The sequence below is a fragment of the Vigna umbellata genome, chromosome 2, assembly GCF_029865625.1.
Source record: "Vigna umbellata cultivar VRB3 chromosome 2, Vumbellata_1.0, whole genome shotgun sequence".
Lineage (NCBI taxonomy): Eukaryota > Viridiplantae > Streptophyta > Magnoliopsida > Fabales > Fabaceae > Vigna > Vigna umbellata.
In genome coordinates this window covers 52540861-52563208 of record NC_142166.1, presented here as the reverse complement: position 1 = coordinate 52563208, position 22348 = coordinate 52540861, and the positions used below count along the sequence as shown (strand labels likewise).

The 22348-nt window shown below is 32.2% G+C and overlaps 6 protein-coding genes across 7 annotated transcripts; 1 reads left to right on the top strand and 5 right to left on the bottom strand.

The window, feature by feature from the left end:
- Positions 1 to 2514, top strand: LOC124837304 (uncharacterized). 2 transcript variants are annotated; one of them, XM_047312633.2, is made up of 5 exons: positions 1 to 660; positions 899 to 1341; positions 1570 to 1739; positions 1919 to 1985; positions 2066 to 2514. In XM_047312633.2, the coding sequence occupies exons 1-5, from the start codon at positions 45 to 47 to the stop codon at positions 2123 to 2125; spliced, it is 1356 nt and encodes a 451-aa protein (XP_047168589.1). In that variant the 5' UTR covers positions 1 to 44; the 3' UTR covers positions 2126 to 2514. The 2 variants fall into 2 exon arrangements, with proteins under 2 accessions (XP_047168589.1, XP_087963621.1); XM_088107495.1 differs by lacking the exon at positions 1919 to 1985.
- A 224-nt stretch (positions 2515 to 2738) lies between these two features.
- On the bottom strand, positions 2739 to 5145 carry LOC124837305 (Pollen Ole e 1 allergen and extensin family protein). Its single transcript, XM_047312634.2, has 3 exons — positions 4923 to 5145; positions 3880 to 4330; positions 2739 to 3453 (listed from the first exon to the last, which is right to left on the bottom strand). The coding sequence occupies exons 1-3, from the start codon at positions 5071 to 5073 to the stop codon at positions 3102 to 3104; spliced, it is 954 nt and encodes a 317-aa protein (XP_047168590.1). The 5' UTR covers positions 5074 to 5145; the 3' UTR covers positions 2739 to 3101.
- A 1085-nt stretch (positions 5146 to 6230) lies between these two features.
- On the bottom strand, positions 6231 to 9069 carry LOC124837301 (putative magnesium transporter NIPA6). Its single transcript, XM_047312629.2, has 9 exons — positions 8794 to 9069; positions 8651 to 8707; positions 8480 to 8570; positions 8224 to 8384; positions 7991 to 8118; positions 7765 to 7902; positions 6981 to 7073; positions 6784 to 6901; positions 6231 to 6506 (listed from the first exon to the last, which is right to left on the bottom strand). The coding sequence occupies exons 1-9, from the start codon at positions 8915 to 8917 to the stop codon at positions 6409 to 6411; spliced, it is 1008 nt and encodes a 335-aa protein (XP_047168585.1). The 5' UTR covers positions 8918 to 9069; the 3' UTR covers positions 6231 to 6408.
- Positions 9070 to 11119: 2050 nt separating this feature from the next.
- ROC3 (rotamase CYP 3) lies at positions 11120 to 11906 on the bottom strand. The gene has a single exon (XM_047312615.2). The coding sequence runs from the start codon at positions 11818 to 11820 to the stop codon at positions 11302 to 11304; it is 519 nt and encodes a 172-aa protein (XP_047168571.2). The 5' UTR covers positions 11821 to 11906; the 3' UTR covers positions 11120 to 11301.
- A 1517-nt stretch (positions 11907 to 13423) lies between these two features.
- Positions 13424 to 15058, bottom strand: LOC124837288 (proline-rich protein 4-like). The gene is made up of 2 exons (XM_047312614.2): positions 14526 to 15058; positions 13424 to 14302 (listed from the first exon to the last, which is right to left on the bottom strand). Exons 1-2 carry the CDS (start codon positions 14695 to 14697, stop codon positions 13620 to 13622), a joined length of 855 nt encoding a protein of 284 aa, XP_047168570.1. The 5' UTR covers positions 14698 to 15058; the 3' UTR covers positions 13424 to 13619.
- Positions 15059 to 17850: 2792 nt separating this feature from the next.
- Positions 17851 to 18666, bottom strand: LOC124837291 (uncharacterized). The gene has a single exon (XM_047312617.2). The coding sequence runs from the start codon at positions 18384 to 18386 to the stop codon at positions 17994 to 17996; it is 393 nt and encodes a 130-aa protein (XP_047168573.1). The 5' UTR covers positions 18387 to 18666; the 3' UTR covers positions 17851 to 17993.
- Positions 18667 to 22348: the final 3682 nt, after the last annotated feature.

Here is a 22348-nt window from a genome sequence, read left to right as displayed (position 1 = left end):
AAAGAGAGGGAAAGAAGTGAGGAAAGCGAAAGCAGACAGAGAGTATGGATGCTCATGGACAATGGCTGTTGGAGTTTCTTCTTCGGAGCCCAGACACAGAGAATAAAGATAACCTAATAAAAGATGTGCTTCGAATGATCTCTGTTTCTGATCTTGATTTCCGTATCAAGAAGATCTTTCTTCTCAAAACTCTTCAAAACGACTTCTCTTCTCATTCTATCACCGAAACCCTTCTCAAAACCCTCGAGCTCCTTGAGGAAGTCTTTCGCTGCGATGCCTCTCCGGTCACTGCCACCATGAGTGCCGCCTACTGCGCCGTGGCGGTGGAATGCACAATCAAGTATCTGCAAGTGAATCTTTACAACCACAATGCCCCCTACCTCCGAGCCGTGAACAGGATATGGCAACTTAGGATTCCGCAGATGATCGGTTCCGGTTCCAGAGAGGGGAGCCTTCTGTTCTCAGTGGAGTTGGAGCAGTGGAGAAAGGACATTGAAACTTCACTTTTGGATTTACAAGTGAGGGAGCGGTTGGCCTCCATAGATACCAGAAGGGATGCCATCATAAAGTTCAGGGCCTTTTTGGAGGAAGCCTGGACCGTTATGGACTCTTCTTTTGTTCCGTTAGCAGCTACTGAACACAAACTAAACCAAGAAGGAGGTCTGTTTCGTTAAATTGTAATCATCCCAAATCATTTTTTATCATCTGAGATATTTTTTTGATTTAATATTTTGAGAAGATAGTATGTGTCATGTGATGAATAACATTGTTCTGTGTCATAATTACTAACTTATTTGTCATACCTATAATTTAAACACATACTAACTGTTATTGGTTTGATTTTATGGTCATAGTAATTAGAATTTAAATTCGGTGATATTTTCATGGTGTCCAACAGAAGTTCAGAAGTGTAGCATTGTTGCAGCTGAGAATTTGCATTTACCAAAAACTATTGAAGTTGAAAAGATTGGGGATTGCATTTCTGAGGAGCTGTTGGCTAAGGATTCTTTAGCAAAAATTGTTGAAGTTGAAAAGGTTAGGGATTGTATTTCTGGGGAGTTGCAAGACATGGCTAAGAATTCTTTACCAACAACGGTTGAAGTTGAAAAGGTTGGGGATTGCATTTCTGGGGAGGTGCAAGCCTTGGCTAAGGATACTTTAACAACAACTATGGAAGATAATGAGGATGCAAGGCAGACTGTAGAGGCAGATGTATCTTGTCCACAAGATATAAATGATAATGAGGCTGATCCTGTGGAAAAGGGTCAAGCTTCTATCCCCAGTAATTGTGAACAAAGGCCTAATTTGATGGAAAAGAATAGTACGGCACGTGTTGATGAGGTAATTGTGTTTTTTTTCTATTATAATTTCTTATTATGATGACAGATTCCTTTTGACTCTTTAGAAAAGACTGAATGTTTATTTATAGGGATGACAATCCAATATCTTTCTTTAACGCCTCTTTCTCCTTTTATAATTTTTATGTTGTTCATTCTTTTCTGAATGTCTTCAAAAAATGTGCAATTAAACTGTGCAATCAAAGGTAATTGTGTTCATTCTCTTTTGCAGTGGGATTCTATAGATGGTCTGGAGGGTGTAAGTAGATTCAATTTGCCTAGTCCCAAGAGGAGAAAACTTCCTCCATTAGAGACTTATAAACCAACCGACATTACAAAGAGGAGAAAAGCAAAAAGGTGGAGTCAGTTAGAAGAGGAGACACTTAAGAATGGCGTAGAGAAGTATGTGCTTGTTCTAAACTAGAAAAATTTGTGAATTTTGATTACCCAAGTTTTATCTTGATATGCTGTTTTACCATTGCAACAGTGATACCCTTCTTCTTTATTTGAGAATATAAGTAGAATTAATTACCATTTGAATACGACTTCCCAACCTCATTATATTTATTTCACATGTAAAGGTTTGGCAAGGGAAATTGGAAGTTAATCCTAAATGCTCACCAAGATATATTTGAGGAGAGAACGGAAGTAAGATTGATAAGAAGTTGTTGATATATACTTGCTTTTTTAATTTATGCATTTGATATTGATCTAATTATTTTTGTCAGGTTGATTTGAAGGACAAATGGAGGAATATGACGCGGTATGGGTTTGCAAATAAATCGTAAAGGTGGAATTTATTTTGATTAAAACTGAATGACATTGTAACTAAATCAGACAAAATCATAAGAAAATTAGTCAATAGGCTTTTAGAATTATTAACTTTTGGAGAAAAACTGTAGTTAGAATTATTAGCTTTTGAAAAAGGAATTGTAGTTATTAGCTTTTGAAGAAGGAATTGTAGTTATTAGCTTTTGGAGAAGTAAGTGTAGTTATTATTAGTTTTTGGAGAAGGAAGTCTAGTTTGTAAAAATTAAGAAGAATGTGGTGTTGCTACGGTTTTTTTCATTCCTAAAGCAAAGCTTCTTTCAAATTTTAAATGTTTAAGCAGCTTGATTAGTTGAAACTTTTATCATTAACTAAAGTTAGTAGGTCCAATAAAAATATGTAATTTTAATTACGCAAGGTGTTTAATATTTTATATTTAATATGTATCTTATATTTTATAATGCTAGGTGTTTCTAATAAAATGTTGATTAGAATATTTAACAGCACAGAATCATTAATAGTCAATTAGGAATGTGATTAATGCTTTTATGGTAATAGAAACGGAAAGAAACTTACTGACAAATAGCATTTGCTTGGGAAAGGCATGTCATGTTTATTCATTGATTAGAGAAGTTCTCATCCAAACAGTGCTGGCCGAAAGAACCCCAGTTCAAAGTACTTAAATTCATACATTAGTTCAGTTTTTCCTCGAGTGGTGCTTTTAGATTCTTGTAAGTAGTAACAATATCCTAAAGAAATGCGTCCCATTACCAGTGCCTATGCAGGTAAAAAACCATACAACACCAAGCTGCATATATAGAATAAAGATTAAGACAATCTATTGAAGAGTATTCAATTTTCTATCCTGCATTTTTGAATTTTTTTTTGGGGGTTAAGAAGGTTTTTATCAAAAGTTGTAAGAGAACCTTTGAAATAAAACTGATTATTCCCTCAAAACAATCCTTTTCGATCGCTATATAGGAAGAAGCCTATAAATTAATTGCAAGTGGTGAATTTGCAAGTGACATTCCCAGCACCAGAATTGGCCCTCTTGAAGTGTAGAGCAGTAAGAAGGACTCTCCTGGTTGAACCCATCAAAGCCAAATTCATGTGTTGAACCACCCCAATAGGATGATAAGAGAATTGAAAGCTATTATAGGAGTTAAGAAGTGCAGTGATCCCTTCTCTGAGAAGTGTCCTGTAAGGATCTCCTTTCCCTTGCAACCCATGCCACAGTGTAATGTCTGTTCCATATCTCCTTGCCGCAACCATTCCAAAAGCCACTGCTACTTTAGTGTCCCGGTTCACACCCCTCCAGTAGCATTTGTATTCTGACATTGTCCACTTCCTGACAATTTAGACAATTTAGAAAATTATCAATGTCCTTGGATATTGTAATCAAACTTGTTTGTGAAAGTCCTGATTTTGTACGTGGAACCAATTGAACTTAGTTACTGACAAGTAGTATAAGATTGTGATTTTTCAGAACGACTACATAAATGTATATTAGACACAGGTAGAGCTTGCTAAGTTCTCCCATGTCCCTTTTCTTGACTTAAATAGTGACATTGCTACTTAAATTTGCGTTAAAAAATGCATATCGGCACATGGTGAGGGTTGTTTTCATTAGTCCTACCTATACGTACATGGAAAGTTTACTCATGCTTTAATCGAATAGGCAGGTGATTCAATTAGCTTCAACAAGTATTAATGAATATCGGTATGAGCTACTGCATTAAACTGATTAACCCTGTTTAGTCAAGAATAAACTTACTCTGATGGACATGCCGAAGCTTCTGCAAAGATCACTGGTGGTAGGGGTGGTAATGATGGTAGCGGTGGTAGTGAGGGTAATGGAGGGAATTCTGGTAGTGGAGGTAGCTTGAAATGTGGAGTAGAATTGGGTGGTGTGACTGGTGCTGGCACTGGGTTGGAAGATCTCGAGCAGTACTGCATTGGCTGTGAAGGCTGAGCAAGGAGAGAATCCACCGTATACATCTCCATGTCAAACATCCTAAACATGAGTTTGGGATTTTGAGAAGGACCAGCTCCTTCACCACAACCCATTGACCCTTGCCCACTTCCTGAGACACGGGCAGAACAGCCACTCAAGTCCGGTGCACCATCAAACCTCATCGTATAGCTTCCAAACCAATTGGTTGTTTCTTCTCTTGACATTATAATTTGTCCATTACTGTCAACACAGGACAGAGTTACTTTTGCACCTGCAGCAAGCAAGAGGGTGCAAAAGAAATTTAAGAATATTGATCTTTATAAGTAATCAGATTTATGGTTACACATTATTTATTGAACATGTAAATTACCAGCTGGCCACCTGTAATATTTTCAAACTTCATTTATTGAAAGAATAAAGGGTTGACTTGTCCATGCTTTTTATCCGAAGCAGGAACAAAAAAAAACTTTCACCTCACAAGATGTTAGCATGGGAGATAAAAAGTAGAGACATGTACTTGGTTTATTACTCTGTTCCACAAATTTAATAAAGAGAACAAATAATAAATGATGTGATGACAACATTTAGATATACAAAAACACAGCTGTATATAAATCATTATATGAGTAGATATATAATCTCAAAACAATTTGGCATGAACTGTGAATTACAAATGAATCTTATGAAGCTTTTTAATATATTTAACCATTCTAAAGTTAATGAAATTATCATGTATGGCACTTGGTTGAATATCAGTCTAATAGAAGTATTCTCTTATTAGAGTTTGAGACTATAGTGATTCTTTAAACTAAATCATCAACACAGACAAGAACAAAATGTGGAAGGACTTAGATCTGACTCACCATTGAGAGGATAATCGAAAAGGGATCTCTGTCCGTCTTTGCATTGGTCACAAAAGACAGTGCCAGTGACCATAGTGTCTGCCTGCGTTTCATGAATGGCCGCTGCAAGAATGACAAATGCTGCTAAGAAAAGCTTCCCTTGTGAGTCCATGAATGCTGGAATGGAAGCCCACTAAGCAAAAAGCAAGGAAGAAAGAAATGGATATGGAATGGTGTGATCAGAGTGCGAGGAACACTTAAATAGTTGAATTAAAGTGAGGAAAAAAGTGAAAGAGCAGTAAATGATCTCTCATTTCTGAGTTCCAACTCTCAACTGTTACATTTAATGCTGTACCATATATCGTTTTTCAAATGGGATTCAAACCATGTAGCGTGGTACGATACGACATTCATTAATGGTGGATCGCTAGCTAGTATCAAAATAGAACCATGCACAGTATATAAGCATGTTACGCTAATGTCCGTAATAAATCACCATTCCGAGGACTTTAAGAATGGTTTTTGCCACAGAAAATCAACTTTTTATCAGAATAAAAATCAACGTTGTCAATGAAAGAAAAATATTTACGAATTTACGGAGCAAAATTGTTCTTGCAGAGGATACTATTATGACTGATCAGGTAAAATCTTCACTTCAAGAGTCAAACAAAAACAATTATAAATGAATGTAAAAAAATTATGTATGTGAAAAGTATAATTTTTCTTATTATAAATTTCTCGATATCCATGGAACAGGAGAATTTAAGTCTAAGTAATGTAGTACAGCGAAGACGCAAATCTTCAGAGATTTAATTGATGGGTGGAGGTGTTCTGTTCCCTCAGGAGCGGAAATTATGGAAGGAAACGTGCAAGATTATGACATCCTGGGACCGAATTATAAATTTAAAATCTGTATCTTACAAAACATGTTGATTACAAGTTGTAATGATAATTTGTATAGCCGTTGGCATAGCAGTGATGAGTATTTAGTGAGCCGTGAAGGTAGCCACCACAATTAATGAAGAGAGTCCAAAGTGTCGGAAAAATAAGCTCCCTAGTGTGTGAGTGTGAACTGTATCTGCTTCAAATTGTAGAAATTTTTTTCTCCTTTCCAACCACAATTTCACATGTCAAAGCCTCGATTTATTACTTCCACACTACTCTTCAAATTCATTCATTCATTATGTGCTGCAAATAGATGGATCTATTTTTGAGCCAAAAAAATCCAACAACCATCTTTCACTCCATCATTATATCTCTTCCTCTTTAATTCCTTCTTCAGTTTTTATAATTCAAATTACCTATTTTAATTCCTGCATTGTTATCCAGTGTTGCAATGTGGCTGGCTGGCAGCAATCCTTATTTTATTTCGAAAAGGATTTGCTTAAATCACACATTGTATAAGATAGTTTCTACATTTCTTTAAACTACACAGGTTGCAAATGCTCCAAATCATGCACCCACTTGGTTGACCTTTGCATCGTTGCATTCTCTTACATTGAAAAAATCACTGTTCAATATAATCTGAACCGTGTATAATGAGGTTCAGGCGTTCATCTTCAATGCCCTTCACCAAGTCTTCACCAATGTACCATGTTAAGGACCCTGCACCAAACAGTAATGCAAAATAAACATCACCGGATCAGGTTTACACCATGCAACCAAATCACTCTGCCTGTGCTACCAAGAGAGTTCATGGATGGATGAATTATTGATACTCATAAGGTAGCAAATAGAAGCTACAACCATGAGTCTTTTGTTCCAGGAATTGGGCTCGAATATCTAAAGTTAACTAACTGTAATGCATACACTTCAAACAACAAACAGACTGATGATTAGCGATTGGGTGTGAGCAATTGCTTCACAGTAACATAACTTGTACCTCGCATGTTAGGTTGTTCTTGTTCTCTTGTGGCATGCAATAAGATTGTTCCTGAAAGGACAATGATAAATCCACATATTTCAGAGGCTATGCTGCTGGCACTCTGATCAGACCAATCCTGCACAGAATTTTTTTTTAAAAAAGATGTTCGATATAGCACCGAAGGAATCCAAAAGAATATGAAAATGTCATGATACCTTAAACATTATCACACTAGCAATAATAGTCAGAGTTGTGAACATGACATAATGTACGGGAGAGACAATGGCTGTGTTGAACGTATCCAGTGCCTGAAACACAGTTCCATATAGAAAAAATGTACAAGATTAGTCAACAGATCAAGGAAACCAAGATAAACTTTAGATGGCTGATATGCAAAGAAATATTATGACGATAAAAACAACATTAGAATTCAGTTAACCTGTCTCTGTAACTAGGTAATGAAATAATAAATCTTCGGAACAAAAGAGCCTAAAGACTAACATAGAACCATTTTTGTAAGCATTAATTTCAATTGTCTGTACAATTAAGTTTGTATCAAGTGCAAGAACTCAATTTTTCATGCACAAAAATATAAAATTCATGAGACTGATTGTTGAAATATAATTAACTAGTCAAGAGAGGTTCGATTGATTATATATTTTGCAGAAAATGATATATAACTAATATGAAAATGTGAAGCACGCAACAACCATATTCTCTGAAATTTCCACAAATATGACATTGGGAAATGGCATGAGGTACTGTCACCACTTGCCAATAATGTTAAATAGCCTTATCACGAAGTTATCTGCCAAAGATTTAGAGGGAAAAGGTTTCTGACTGCCAGAAACTTTAGAGCCTCATCATGAAGTTTCCAAAGCATGTACTATAGAGTTGCAATATTTCCATAATCAAATTAACTTTTTAGGTGCAAACAAAATTTTATAAAAATGTAAGTTGCTATAAAAGAGAGTTGACATCATTTTATCCAGGACTCACCTTGTTCAGATAGTTCAGCTGTGTGATGATACATATGACAGCCACGGTAAGAAAAAACCAAGTTTGAGGATACGTTAATTGACTTATTCCTTCTAATGTAAGCTTGATTGCAATTCCTATGGCTTTTGTGCTCATAACCTGAATAGTTTAGTCATCATATACTCAGTCTGTGCTTTACAATATAAAAATAAAGCTTGCATCACAGTGATCGGTGAAACACAAGTACCGTAAGTGAGCCCATTAATGAACAAATTCCCAAGTAGACCAGCATATTTTTCTGACCATAGCGAGGCTCAAAATGCAAAATCAAGGCTAAAATTACCGACACTGTTACCGTCATATAAACAAGAAATACTGTTGAAACAAAATAGAGATTATGAGAATCGACACTTACAGACCACAGATGAACTTAATAATACAAGAGTAACTAAAAATAAGGAAAATGGAAAGAAAACGAACAAGGTTGAGTGGCGAGATCCCATATTTCTTGTACAGAATTCAAAGCGTGCTCTTGAGGTGCATGGATAACAATGAGAACTGAACCCACGATGCAGAACACACAACCCAAAATCCCCATCTGCTGAAGCTTTTCCTTCAACAAGAAGTGGGCTAAAACAGCACTAACCCAATGCACATATGGATTGAGCGAGATTGAAGAGGAAGTCACAACGTAATAACATTAAGATTGATGACAAGAAATCTAAGGCACTGATACCTGACAATTATACTCAGTGCGCCGAGGGGAGTAACGAGAAGTGCAGGAGCATATATATAAGCCACAAAATTAGCAACCTCCCCAATAAACACTGCCATTAATAACAGTGAGTTTGGATATCCAAATAAAAACATGATAAAGCTTTAAGAATGGTAACAGTAACAATCATACTTGTAACCATGCCAGCCCACCAGAAAGGCTGTAGGAGATAAGAATAGCCTCCAACTCCTGTAGGTAAAATTACTTACATTTCACGCATACATAGCAATCAGAATGAGCATGAACAAAATTAAAATTCTAAAAAGGATGAAGACCTGCACGAGTGCCATTAGTAGCAGCTTCCTTGAGACCTTTCTTTTTCAAAATGAAGCTTGCCCCTATGAACACACCCGACGCGACAGCCAGAACCAAACCCTTTGAGTTCTCTGCAATCCCCATCAATGTCACTGTCACTGTCGCTATCCCTTCACTTGAACTCTCTTCTGATCAAAGGGGCTCACCACTTTTTCATCATTTCCTCTTGGGAAGCTTCCCGCGTCATGCTCTGCTTCGCGACAATGTATGCCTTCATTCATCCTGCAATGTATTTATGTTTAAATTAATTATTCCATCATCGTAAGTAACTGAAAATAGTCAATTTTAACTGCTCCAATGAATTTAAATAACATGATAGTTTCACGTTTGGAGGAAATACAGACAGAGGAAACCATGCATGACGGTGCTATTAATATTACGACTTCGAAGGAAACCTCCTCATTTAACGTCTTCTTTTACGTACACAACTCTATGCACGCCGAGTACAGCTACCGATATACCCAAATCCAAAGAAGCTCTTATTATAGCCCAATTCTAACCCCAACCAAGCCCAATGTGGCTTTCTTTATGCACCCCATATCCAGAAACTATCGCTTTATCTTTCATAGATGATTTCTGGATTGTGCAATGGAAAAGTTTTTTATTTTTTTCGTGGAAAATATTTTAAATTATATAATCTAATACATGAATTGGTGGTAACAGCAAAGGATAATGATGGCAACACGATGGAACCATTATATTTTATAGATCAGAATTGACATGATGGAACAATTATAATAAGTGTAGCTCAAAATGACAACCCAATAAAGGAGGGGTTCAAGTTGTCCGGTTTAATTTAATTTAATCTAATATAATTGAATATAATCGGATTGAATCTAATTTATCTTTTTAATTTAACAACCTAATTATAATTGGGTTAAGTTAGATCAAATACGTAATTTAAAAAATATTTATTTTTAAGAAAAATATTTTACAAACAGTTTTTAATGTTTTTGTTAATGATTATTAGATAATTGCAATGTTTATAACATATATATATATATATATATATATATATATATATATATATATATATATATATATATATATATATAATGTAATATACATTTTTTTATGATATAATTAGATAAATAATTTTTTTATTATACATTTATCGTAGAATCGGATTCATTAAATTTAATATTCATTAACTCTTTGCTCAATCCAATTATGGTTAGATATAAATAAAACTCAACTCGATCTAGTTACCCATCTAATCTAATTCACACAAAAAATGAATTTGATTAGATTATATTTATCGAAGTCATGAATTGAATGCATCCAGATTATACAAACCGAAAACATAACTAAAATAATAAATTAATCCAGACTTACCACAGTTTATATATAATACGTGCGTGAGTGTTGTATTGTTTTTTTCTTAAAAAATATTTTTCCATAAATATATTTCATTCAATAACTCCAAAAACTAGTTTAATATTTGCTTCATTTTATATTTAAATTAAAATACCTTGTTTATCTAAAATTGAGAATTTACAAACAAAACACATATGTAATCTAAGTCTCTGACATACACTAAAAAACTCTCTAATTATATCTGTTGCAAGAGGCATAATTTATATTGTGATTTGGTTCAACAGAATAGTCTAAAATTCATACAAAATAAATCTAATCAACAAAACACTTGGTAATCTAAATTAAATCAAAGATCATTAAATTAATAAGTTTCCTCTCTTATTTAAAAGTTTAGACTAATTTAGATCAAACCAGATTATAAAATTATAATATAATTCTACATATGTTTTTTTAAGTTATATTATTTATTATTTATTTAAAATAATATTGCAATTTTTGCATCAAATTATTATATTTAAAACTAAATTAATTTTATTGATATAATTGAAATTATGAAATATTTTTCATTGAAATTCAATTTTTACGTTTTAAAACGTTTCAAAACAATACCTTACTAAAATACAAACACAAAGCTGGTAAATCCAAAAATTTTAAATGTTGTTCTGTGTTCCATGACAACAAAATAAAAAATAATCAATGATTTTCTGTAGAAGATAAAACCAGTGTTTTAAAATATTGTTTATGTCCTAATATAGGAATGAAGAGTTATTGCTTTGTTTAGTATTTAGCAAAAAAAAATGGAAATGATTTCATTAAGTGAAAACTACGTATATTAATAAAAATTGTAAACGTTGAACAATAATTTATTACTGTTATAGATTGTATAAGTAGCGTGGAGATTAAATAGTAACGAATAAAATATTAAAGAAAGCCGAAAATTACGTTGAAAAAGCAAAAAAGAAGTAGGAATTAAAGATTAAAAAATTATTAAACCTAACTTTATTTAACGTAGCACAGCAGTAGCATGAGTTTTATGATCGGAAGAAATACTCCGCCGTGGCAACCCTAACAGAAATACCTCAAATCACTCAACTCCAACAGACTAAAATAAAATAAGAGAAAGCAGTAAAACGACACCGTTTGCATGAGCATTAGGAGAGTTGCCCACAGTCAGCGACGACGACGGGCTTGGCGGTCTTGCCGGAGCTGGATCCCACCTTCTCGATGTCCTTCACCACGTCAAGGCCCTCCACCACCTCCCCGAACACCACGTGCTTCCCGTCCAGCCACTCCGTCTTAACGGTGCAGATGAAGAACTGAGATCCATTCGTGCCCGGTCCCGCGTTCGCCATCGATAGAATGCCTGGACCTGTGTGCTTCTTGATGAAGTTTTCGTCCGCAAACTTCGAGCCGTAAATGGACTCACCACCGGTGCCGTTCCCGGCGGTGAAGTCTCCGCCCTGGCACATGAAGTTGGGGATGACGCGGTGGAAGGCGGATCCCTTGTAGTGGAGGGGCTTGCCGCTGCGGCCTACTCCCTTCTCGCCGGTGCAGAGGGCGCGGAAGTTCTCGGCGGTTCGGGGAGTGGTGTCCGCGAAGAGCTCCATGACTATGCGGCCGGCGGGTTGGCCTCCGATGGTCATGTCGAAGAAGACCTTAGGGTTGGGCATTGTTGCGTTGCAATTGAATTGAGAGAGATTAAAAGTGACTTACTGGGTTAGGGAAGGGGAAGAAGTATAAATAGTGCGATGCTGTTCTATTTGGACACGTGGCTCCCTCTGAATAGGTGATCTCACTACAGTTAAGATCGGATCCATCTTATTTCTCCCTTCCTTTCTCCCACTCATAGACCAGGCACCTTCTTTTTTTCCAAATAAATACTTTTTAATATCAGTATATTTAAATTACTTTATGCCAAAAATCAGCAATTTTTTCATATACGATGATAAAAGCTTATGGGAATTTAGGAGGTCGCAAGAGCAGAAGATACAAGAACCCTGGAAAACAAGAAAAGGGACATAGTGCTTTTAGCTAATCAGATTTCATATTTTTTTAGTAGAAAAATAATATATATTTTTTAAATATGTTTCAGATTACATATGTATTTCTAAATTCAGAAATATATTAATATGGAATACAATAAAAAAAAACGTATTCTAGATGGTTCGATCCAAAAGATATTTTCGAATTGAGAATTATATTCCAAAGTGCAATAATTTTATCGTATTCCAATTATACAATCCAAAATATATTTTCTAGATCAGAAAATATATTACAAAATGGGCAAACCGCAAAAAATCCCTTAATGAGAGGCAATTTCATGTTATCATTATTCACGGTGCATGAAGTAGAAAAAAGGGTGCAGAAGGAATTTTCAATTTTTTTCTTTAAGATACAAATAACGCAAAATGAATTATGCTATTGATGAAATAGAAAATTATTCTAATATCACAAAAAGACAGTTAATTAAGAAAGTAGTAAATATTTCAATAATAACATATTGAATGCCTAAATTCATTTATTTAATTTGGTTTTTATTATATAAAGATAATTTTTTTTATAAAAGTAAATAAATTTAAAGAGTGAATAGTGAAATTATTCAAGTAATTAAATTTTATAATCAAAGAAAATATTATATTAAAATAAACACTGCAATATTAAATTATGTGATAAGAAGAGAGAAAATATTAAGTTCAAAAGAAGAAAAAATAGCTATTATTATCTAAATTAAAAGCATGAAAAAATAATAATTATAAACTATAATCAACCACCATATTTTTTTATCGGAAAATGACACTTGAACAATCATTTTTGACAACATTTAGACACGCGCACACGTGTCAAAATCTGAGTGGTCCAGTTGGAAAAATTAAATGAAAATGGACCACTCAGATTTTGACACGTGTGCGCGTGTCTAAATGTTGTCAAAAATGGTTATTCAAGTATCATTTTCCTTTTTTATCAATCACATTCATTTTATAAAGTTTTAACCCTCTTTTCATTTTTTTTAAGATCAATCACGTAGATTTATAAAATTTGAACTTTGTTTTCATCTTTTATCCACTCTTTCTTCAATCATCTAAACAATCTAATTTTTTATTCTTGCTTTTTTTTATTATTTTTTTATTCACTCTATCGTTTTGTATGACCCTATCTTAAACGATGACAAACATAGCTAGCTAATCCAGCATCTGAAAAATTACACTCTGCCACCGCAAATAATCATAAAGAATTATTTTAGAAGCACTTTTACAAGATTAATTAAAACAGAAATCTTTACTTATTAATTAACTCATCACATTCAAATTCATCAACAAACCAAAACATTCTCAGACAACATTGCTCAATCATTTGTTATTCTCTGCTCTCTTTCTCCATCCACGGACATGGATTTTATTTGAAAATAATCAATCCCAACGTCATTGCTAACACAAAAAATCAACTCCAAGCTAGTGCAATGATCAGTGGCCTATGAATGAGAAGGGGGCCAATTTCCGAACCATGGGTGTTGAAAGTAGTTTGGAGGTTCCATGTTGGGAATTAGAGGTGGGCACGGCTTCTTGTTGAATGGGAAAGGAGGAAATGATTTGAAAAATGGCGGCGTAGTAGGAGAGGGATCAGAAATGGGAGTGGTAGGAGGAAGAGGCCTATAAATGGGAGTGGGAGAAGAAGGTGTCTTTTCCTTTGGCGGGTATGGCTTCTTGGTAACCGGAGATGGAGAATTAGTAGGAGGTTTCTTATATGTTGGTGTTGGAGGAAGAGGTTCCTTATGGACTGGCCGCACAGGAGGAGGAAGAGGGTCTATTGGGTGGTCATCTTTGGGAGGGAAGGGGAACTCAGGGTGTTTGAAGAAATGCCAGAAGAAGGCTGAAGTGCACATAGCTGATGAGAATCTGAGTTTTCCAGCAGCAGGCTTAAGGGTGTGTGTATCTTCCGATACTGACTCAGTCACAATTTTTGAGTTTCCATGCGAAGGGCATGGTTCGGCTGATGCACTATGCAGCTGAGCGTAGCAATCTTCTTTTAGCTCACCATCTTCTACCATGTCCTGTGGAAGGGATACTTTGAAGTTTCCATGTTCATCAAGGGCACCCACCCCTCTCGTGCTGTAGTGTCCATGAGGTGACTTACAGTTTACCGCTACACGTAGTCCTACACAGGTAATGCACAGGATTCTTATATTATAGAATTAGGCTTCGTAATAGCTAGTAGCATAAATAAAAGGTAAAAACCAATAGTTTATTGTATAATATATGAATGAATGGTTGAAGAATTAAACAGAGTTATATGGTTAAATGGATTTGTGAATATATAAATATATATATATCATTGCTATTATACTAAGCATATACTGATATATTATAAGACAAGCTACCTGAGAAAGCGTGATTAGTCTTAATGTTGTTATGGCTGCAGTCTGAGCATTCTCCTTGGCCAACTACCTGGACCGTCCTGTGGTATTCATTGCTGGAGCTTCTCACCACAAAAAACACAGACAACAGACAGAAGCAGACTAGTGGACCTTGGAGGTGGATGAAAATTTGCATTGGAAATGGAAACAAAGAACAGCAGATGAAAGAATAAGGCAGAGTTGGAAGAGATGAAAGGATGAAGCAGATTGAGATTGGAGAGCTTAATTTATAACGAATGGATGGCTTACTGACTGTGAAATTACATTAAAAATGGCTTTATTTATCATTGATGCATCGGCCCTCAACCAAATGCTTAATGCATCTTTATGAATATCTGTCTCAACCTACCAAATAGCTCCAATAAATCACTTACCACTAGTATATTTCTTTTACAACTAGATAATTTGGCTATGTTACTTTACAATGTTCAGGAGCTCTGCTAATAATGTGACATGTAATCTATTACAGTTTAACCAGAGTTTCAAAAATTTAAAAGATCACGAATTTGTATAAGGATTTTACTTATTTTTTATATTTCATTTTATAAAAAAATACAATTATAGAAATACCATTTAAAATACTATAATTGTATTAAAGATCAAATAGTCTAATTTTCACTATTACAACATGTTCATGATCTAGAAGAAAAAAATGAATACTTTCTGTATCTTCCATTGACTTGTACATTTAATAGAGTTAAGATAAACCAACATATGACCACACATGCATGTGTTACGAAAACTTATGCCAACAGACTACATTGGTTAATCTTTAACTGTGGTCGGTTTAAACCATGTGAACCGCCACATGGATTTAATTGAAGAAAAACCTAAAACACTGGAACTGTGGAGGTGCTAGCTATACTTTTTCTGCCACAATATTACATAAACACTGTAATGGTTACGATGCCATTGAATACTGAGACAAACCAGTTAATTAAGCTGTTGGTCTTAGTGAGGAAAGGAACTGTTTTGCAAAAATTGCGATACAACGTTTTATCCACACTTTGTTAATCAATAATTTAATGATGGAGTGTCAACTTTATTATCCAATTCAATGATCAAGTATTATGTAATAAAACTAAATATAGTATTATTTTTACAAGCAATAATTTTTAAGATTTGTGATTCTCACTAATTAATCACGATTCTTCTATATGTATTCAGTTATATCCCTTTTTCTATTAAAAGGTTCAAAATTCACATTTTATTTAAACAAGTCAAATTTCAATTTCACTTTAACCGTAGATTGTTAGTTTACATCACTAATTATTTTATTTTTTTTATTATAATGTTACTTACCAATGTATTAAAGTTGGTAGATAAATTTCATTAATTGTTTTTTATTTTTCATTATAGTGTTATTTATCAATGTATTAAAGTTGGTAAATAAATTTAATTTATCTCTTTAGTCAATCTTGAACAAACGGTCCAAATGATCAGTTATATGACAAATATGACCACACATTAGGTTGACATCTCTAATACTAATTAGGTTGTTATTAATTCAAAACTCAAATTTGAGATAATAAAGAAATAAGTAATAACATTTAATATGCATTAATAACTTCAATTGTCGGAGTCCTTTCTGTAAATAATCTCCTAACATATCCCACTAAAGATAAAGAATAACATGAAGACAAATATTTGGACTAGTAATAACTAAATACAATAATAAATAATTGAACTTGAACATCTAATCCTAAACGCTTTGCAAGAGAAAAAGATATAATATTATTATATTTCCAAACACAATCTTATTTAATTGTCGTTATCTTACTTAACTGTAGTTATATTTGATTATTCTAATCTAACTCAAGCTTAACATCTGCATATAGATTTCATATTTCAATTCAAAACCATAATAGAATATCGAGTGTTTATAAGAAAATATATATACACATATGGAATATAGTAAACAAAGTCTATTCTCATTTACAATAACATATACTTAAATCATTTTTTTAATTCTAAAAATATACATATAAGTGATTGTTTAAATACATAATGAAATTTTTTAATATTAAGTTGGAGAAAAGAGTCAAATGCACTTACAAAATATATAAGAAAACTCATTTATAATAACATATTTTTTAAATTGATCTCGTCGATGTTTGTATCTTGGAATGCGTGTTGAAGACCTCCAATCCTTCACACAGATACCTTGCCAAGCTAGTTGTAAATACTTGTACCACCGTAAACTTCTATGTTGGTTAAACTCAAAGAATATGCCAAACCCAACCTGATTACAGAAACATCGAAGCTATATAACCCAAGCAGGGTTTGTGCTTGTTTTGAGAGAGTCCTGGTTTGTGCATGCGCTTCTTGGTGTGGTGAGAAAATGTTCTTCCCTAAAAGAAGGGGTCCAGAATGGAAATTGGGTGGAACCATGACCAATGGTTCTGGTCTTTCAGGCCATTTGCTCACAATATTTTGTATTGTCATTGGCTTGTTGTCCTTCTCCCGTTACAAAGACTACACGGCTCAGCTTCATAGCACAGCCATCAGCTTTCAGTTGTTCCTCTTCTTGTTACCTCTCCTCCTAATATTCTTCATCGTTTCATATTCTACTACTGCCGCAACCTTCAACTTTAACGCATTCAGACCATGACTCCAACGGTAATATAATTTTCATTCTTTATGTAATTACTGAATAATAAATACAAAACTTCACATTTATGTTTTCTATATTTTATATCTTATATATACTTGTAACTCCTTTTAATATGTAACCCCTGGCTGCGGTTACCTTTGGGGAAAATGGCTAATTTAAACAACGATCAAAGTTACTTAAGAATAAAATATTTAAAAGAGGGTTTGTCATTTTCGTTTTATTGTTTCCATTCTCCAATGTCGTATGTTGACTGGCCATGGAGGAGTGACTCTTTAAAATACTTAAAAAACGCAGATTGTCTGAGGAATGTAAAGACAAAGTTTTCCTACACTCAAATGGAGAACAATATAATATGTATTCTCAAGAAACTAATGATGCCCAAGTACTTTATTTCAAAAACTAAATAGACAAATGAACAACATTTCGTTTCTTCCGCATCTTTTCAGCAGAAATACTGGAACGAGTTTTGACCACCAATAGTAAGTATCTCAAGTAACGCAAGTATGAAATGAAACCGTTCTTTAGATTAGACCAATACTGTTTTTTTTTTTAATTTATCTTTTTTTTAAATGGAAATAGATAAAAAAAATGTTTTTTTTTTCTGTGCAAGTTTACCACCATCATCATCTTTACCAAGCACCTCAACGCAATTCATGTTCATAGAGCACCATCATCTATTCATCTACTTATATATATATATACAATAATAATCAGGCTATAGCATCAACCTTTACGCTTAACAAATAATAAAGTGAAACAAAAACAGAGAAAATAAAGTGTAGAGAAACAGAGAAACTCTGAACAGAAACGAAACAAAATCAACCAAACCAGGAATCAAGAAAAGTGGACTGATAGTGCAGAAGCACGAGAACCAGGAGGATGAAAGCGGCAACACCCCAAGGAGAGGTACCCTCTGATGGAAAGTTGTGCGTGGTCCTTCTTCTCTCCCATGGCGAGGAGTTGAAAAAGAACCATTCTGAAGTATCCACAGACGATAACCAACGAACCATGAGTATTAGCAGCAGCGGTGTGGCTAAAAGCATCCACCCCAGTTGTTCTTCTGCAGCTTCAACCACTTCTTCATAGGAGAAATACCATGAAATGGCCAGGAACAAGAGGATGAGTGCTAAGATTAGTAAAACGGGGTATGGAACGGGGTTGAGAGTGAAACCGTCCAAAACAGAGGAGGCTCTGCTTCTACCATATGCCATTACAAGTGAGAATTTGTGCTGTTGAATTGATGAGTTTTTGTTCTATTTTATTTCTTGATTTATATAGCTAAACGTGAAGAAGATTGTTTGGGAAATAAAGTTGGTACTGAATGATTTGGCAGTGTGTGATTTGTGTGAGTGTCACCCATTTAAAATGAGAGTCAAAGATTAGAGTTAGTACAGAGCTAGGTAGGACATTCTAAAGAAGAGTAGAGTGTACTGTAAAACAAAGTTTTAGATTTTTTTTTTAAATAATGATACGATTATTTATAAAGACAAAATAGTATAAGTGAATTTTATATTTATAAAAAAAGAAAAAAAAATAATGAACGACAATTTCAAATAAATGTAAAAAAAAAGATACTTGTGTGAAAGTATTGTTTTTTTTAATAAATTGCCTTTTGAAGTGGTAGTTTACGTTGTGAATGCGTACCTGGTTGTTGCCCAATTCATTACCATTTAGGAGGGTATCCCCACCACTGAAATTAAGACACGTGTAGTTATCATGTCAAAGCTACCTATCAGAAAAAGGAAAACAAGTTATGTTTCTAATAAATTCTAATTGGACTATTAATCTAACGTGTGTAAGTGTGTTTTATTTTAATATATAAGTGGTTAAAAATAAATTAACATCATTATATAATGTTCATGAGTAGTGAGTTTGTATTTGGTTTATTATTCTTTAGTATTGAAAGCATAGGTGTTAGTGTATTTGTATTTATGTTATTTTTTTTCAATTAGTTAAACTCTAGTGTTTATATTAATTTAGTTTTACATATTTTTAGAGTGCAATTAATTTTATTTTAAAATTTAAATTTTTAAATAAGAATCACACATTAATATAAAAGGAGGTCTCACTCACTATAATTGTACTGTTATTGTAAATAAAAATAAAATATAAACATAACTTTTATATGTGAAATGGATCTCAATTAACTTTACATACTAATCACTCTTTAATTCATTTTTACGTAACCTCTTTTATTAATATTATGTTTGTCTCTTAAAACATATAGAAACACTAGGGGTTTATATATATATATAAAATTTTAAATGATTTTTTCTACAAGTATCTACTTAATTTAGTGTATTTGATATGGTAGGTTTGCATAGTGAATGTTAGTTAATTCTGAGTCACTAAACAGTGAATGCGATAGGTTATCCCACAACACAAGTAAAAAAGTATAGTATTCCAATTCTCAGCTGCAACATATCTCTATATCCCTCACAATCATATCAGTATATTATATATTCACTAATTTTTAAAAGATTTTAAATGAAAATAACAAAGAAAAAATAAAAAAAGTAAATTTATAGGAAAGAAAACAAAATTGTGGAAACAAAACGTAAAATGAATATATTTTAACAATGAAATTATATTTTAGTCAATTTAATGATATAATATTTGATAAATATATTAACTAATACTATATGAAAATATCAAATTACATTAATAACATTAATCAAATACTAAATTAATGTTTGTATTTAATTCTATTTTATTTATATACACTAGTGAAAATACATACACTATGCATATGCTTTTATTTTTTTATAATAATAAAAAATAATAAAATTATTATTGCTATTGTTTATATTATTATTATAAAATTAAATATAATTTTTTTTATAATTTCACTGCAAATAATTTTTATTACATTATAGGTAGTTTTATAATTAAAATAATTATTAAGTTTAAAAAAGTTAAATAAAAAATTTATTAAATTTTAAAAAACAATTACTTAAAGGTAAAATTGATAAAAGAATTATTTTAATTTTACAAAACTTTTATTCAAAGAGTAAAATTAGAACACAAATATAGATATTAGATTTTTTTTATGTATATATAGGTATAAATATAAATGATTTTATTTTAAATTTGATGACTTTAAAATTTCAAATTATAATGAAATACATAAATTTATAGATAACTTTTTATATATTTATTATTACCATAAATAAAAATAAACGTTATGTATGTAATATGTTATCTATGTTTATTTTATCATTTTTTTATGCAGGTAAGTGAAACAAAGTTTTTTATTCCCTCCACTGTTGCAACTTGTTTCTAATTTTTAATTAACATAGTAATTTATATTTACCCAAAAGAACACAGCCTTAGACTTTGTTGTTTTGAGGTGATTTGGGGGAGATGATTTGGGAGAGATGATTTGAATGGATTTGAGTGGATTTGAGGGCAATATTTTTGTTGTTTTTTTAGTGGATTTGTGGATAATTGAGAGTGGATTTGAGACTAAAGTTTGTGAGAATTAGTGTAAGATTTGATTGATGTGACAGATTTAAAAAATTTGTTTAATTGATAGAAATTAAAGATTACCAAAATGTCCCTAGTTATTAAAGTAATATAAAATGATATTTGTTAATGTTATATTTAATTGTAAAACATGTTTATAAAAAGTAAAAAATTAAAAATAATTAATAAAATTATTTTTAAAATGTAAAAAAATTAATAATTATTTAAACAATACCATATTTTAGCTTAGTATAATTTTAAGATTAAAAAATTAAAATATACTTTTATTTTGATGATAAAAGTTTAAATAGAAAACCTATACTTTAAAATAATATTGTTTATTTAATTAAATAAAGTTATTTTTTCTTAATATAATTTTAAAATAAGTAGTTATGTCTTATATTTGACACAAAAAGCGCTTCAGTGGAATCCAACACTGCACTTAAGAATTCAATACACTTTCAAACGTTAATATTATCGTTTTTTTATATTATGCAGGATTGCACATTGTCTTGAAATTTTTAATAATGATACAAGGCATATAAGTCATTTACTCATAAATCAGTAAAAATCCTTTCGAAATGGAGAGATGGTCTGAAGAGTGAAATTTGTGCAAATCATCGCTTTTTTATCGTTGCATATCAACACAAACGAACACAATTTTTTCGTAAATCCATCTTCCCTAATTCGCGTAAACAAAAAATTCCTTTCATCCGAACACAACGTTATATTTATCATAGAGAACATTTGAATATTAAAAAAGAAAAATCACAAATGTTTCATAAATTGTTTTGAGAAAGTCAATACAAATATTATTATTATTATGTATCTGCAAATATTATTGCTATTATTATTATTTCATATGTAAACACCATTTAAAAATTAATTAATATTATGTTAGTGTATGAACATATATAATTTATCATATCAAGTCACATGATTAATTATCTTTCATTAATTTATATTCTTCTCTTAGATATAGAGTTAGAGTATTCGAAGAAACGCCATTTGAAAAAAAAAAAAAAAGAAAAACGCATAAATTTTTACTATGAAAAATTATTTATATAATCCTTATTTTAAAAGGACTTTAGTTTTTATAAATTGTATTTGTTTCACAAAATTCATTGCATAAATGGATCAACCTTCTCGTTTAACCTAAGAATTATGCATATTACATATAAAAATATGTATTAAAAGTTTATAAAAAAATCACGAATTACGGATTGATTATTTAAAGTAAATCGATTAATGAACTAGTCTGCCAAATCTTATTTCTAACCATTAATTTTGTGAATTAGATGAAACAAACCAAAAACTAAAGTAGTTCCTGTATGGTGGTTGCAGAAAATAATTGAGCTGGTGGGGACAAAATTAGGTAATAAGTCAGGTTGAACTCACCCACATTTCATTTCACGTCATTTAACCCTAATTTTTCCTTTCTTCTCCTTTTCTCTTCTTTTTCTTCCCCTTTAAGCAATTGAATTATTTCAACAAATTAATTATAGTTAATTTTTTTCCAACAGCCCAACATTTGTAATTTTGATCTCGAAATTATAATCCTAAATCTTAAATTCTAGACTATAATAAAAAGAAAAAAAATATAATTTTCAACTGAATTATAATAATTACATTTAAATTATTAGCACAACTGGGATTCTCCCTTTTAGTTCTTGTAAGAAACTATATATAATTTATGATGGTACGATAG

Coding starts and splice junctions, on each gene's coding strand:
- LOC124837304 (XM_047312633.2), top strand. CDS start 45: ATGGATGCTCATGGACAATGGCTGTTGGAGTTTCTTCTTCGGAGCCCA. Junction 661..898: donor CAAACTAAACCAAGAAGGAG/GTCTGTTTCGTT, acceptor GGTGTCCAACAG/AAGTTCAGAAGTGTAGCATT. Junction 1,986..2,065: donor TATTTGAGGAGAGAACGGAA/GTAAGATTGATA, acceptor TATTTTTGTCAG/GTTGATTTGAAGGACAAATG.
- LOC124837305 (XM_047312634.2), bottom strand. CDS start 5,073: ATGGACTCACAAGGGAAGCTTTTCTTAGCAGCATTTGTCATTCTTGCA. Junction 4,331..4,922: donor TTTCGATTATCCTCTCAATG/GTGAGTCAGATC, acceptor TGCTTGCTGCAG/GTGCAAAAGTAACTCTGTCC. Junction 3,454..3,879: donor GCTTCGGCATGTCCATCAGA/GTAAGTTTATTC, acceptor CTAAATTGTCAG/GAAGTGGACAATGTCAGAAT.
- LOC124837301 (XM_047312629.2), bottom strand. CDS start 8,917: ATGGGGATTGCAGAGAACTCAAAGGGTTTGGTTCTGGCTGTCGCGTCG. Junction 8,708..8,793: donor TACTAATGGCACTCGTGCAG/GTCTTCATCCTT, acceptor TTTTACCTACAG/GAGTTGGAGGCTATTCTTAT. Junction 8,119..8,223: donor GGATCTCGCCACTCAACCTT/GTTCGTTTTCTT, acceptor TTGTTTCAACAG/TATTTCTTGTTTATATGACG.
- ROC3 (XM_047312615.2), bottom strand. CDS start 11,820: ATGCCCAACCCTAAGGTCTTCTTCGACATGACCATCGGAGGCCAACCC.
- LOC124837288 (XM_047312614.2), bottom strand. CDS start 14,697: ATGCAAATTTTCATCCACCTCCAAGGTCCACTAGTCTGCTTCTGTCTG. Junction 14,303..14,525: donor GACTAATCACGCTTTCTCAG/GTAGCTTGTCTT, acceptor TTACCTGTGTAG/GACTACGTGTAGCGGTAAAC.
- LOC124837291 (XM_047312617.2), bottom strand. CDS start 18,386: ATGGCATATGGTAGAAGCAGAGCCTCCTCTGTTTTGGACGGTTTCACT.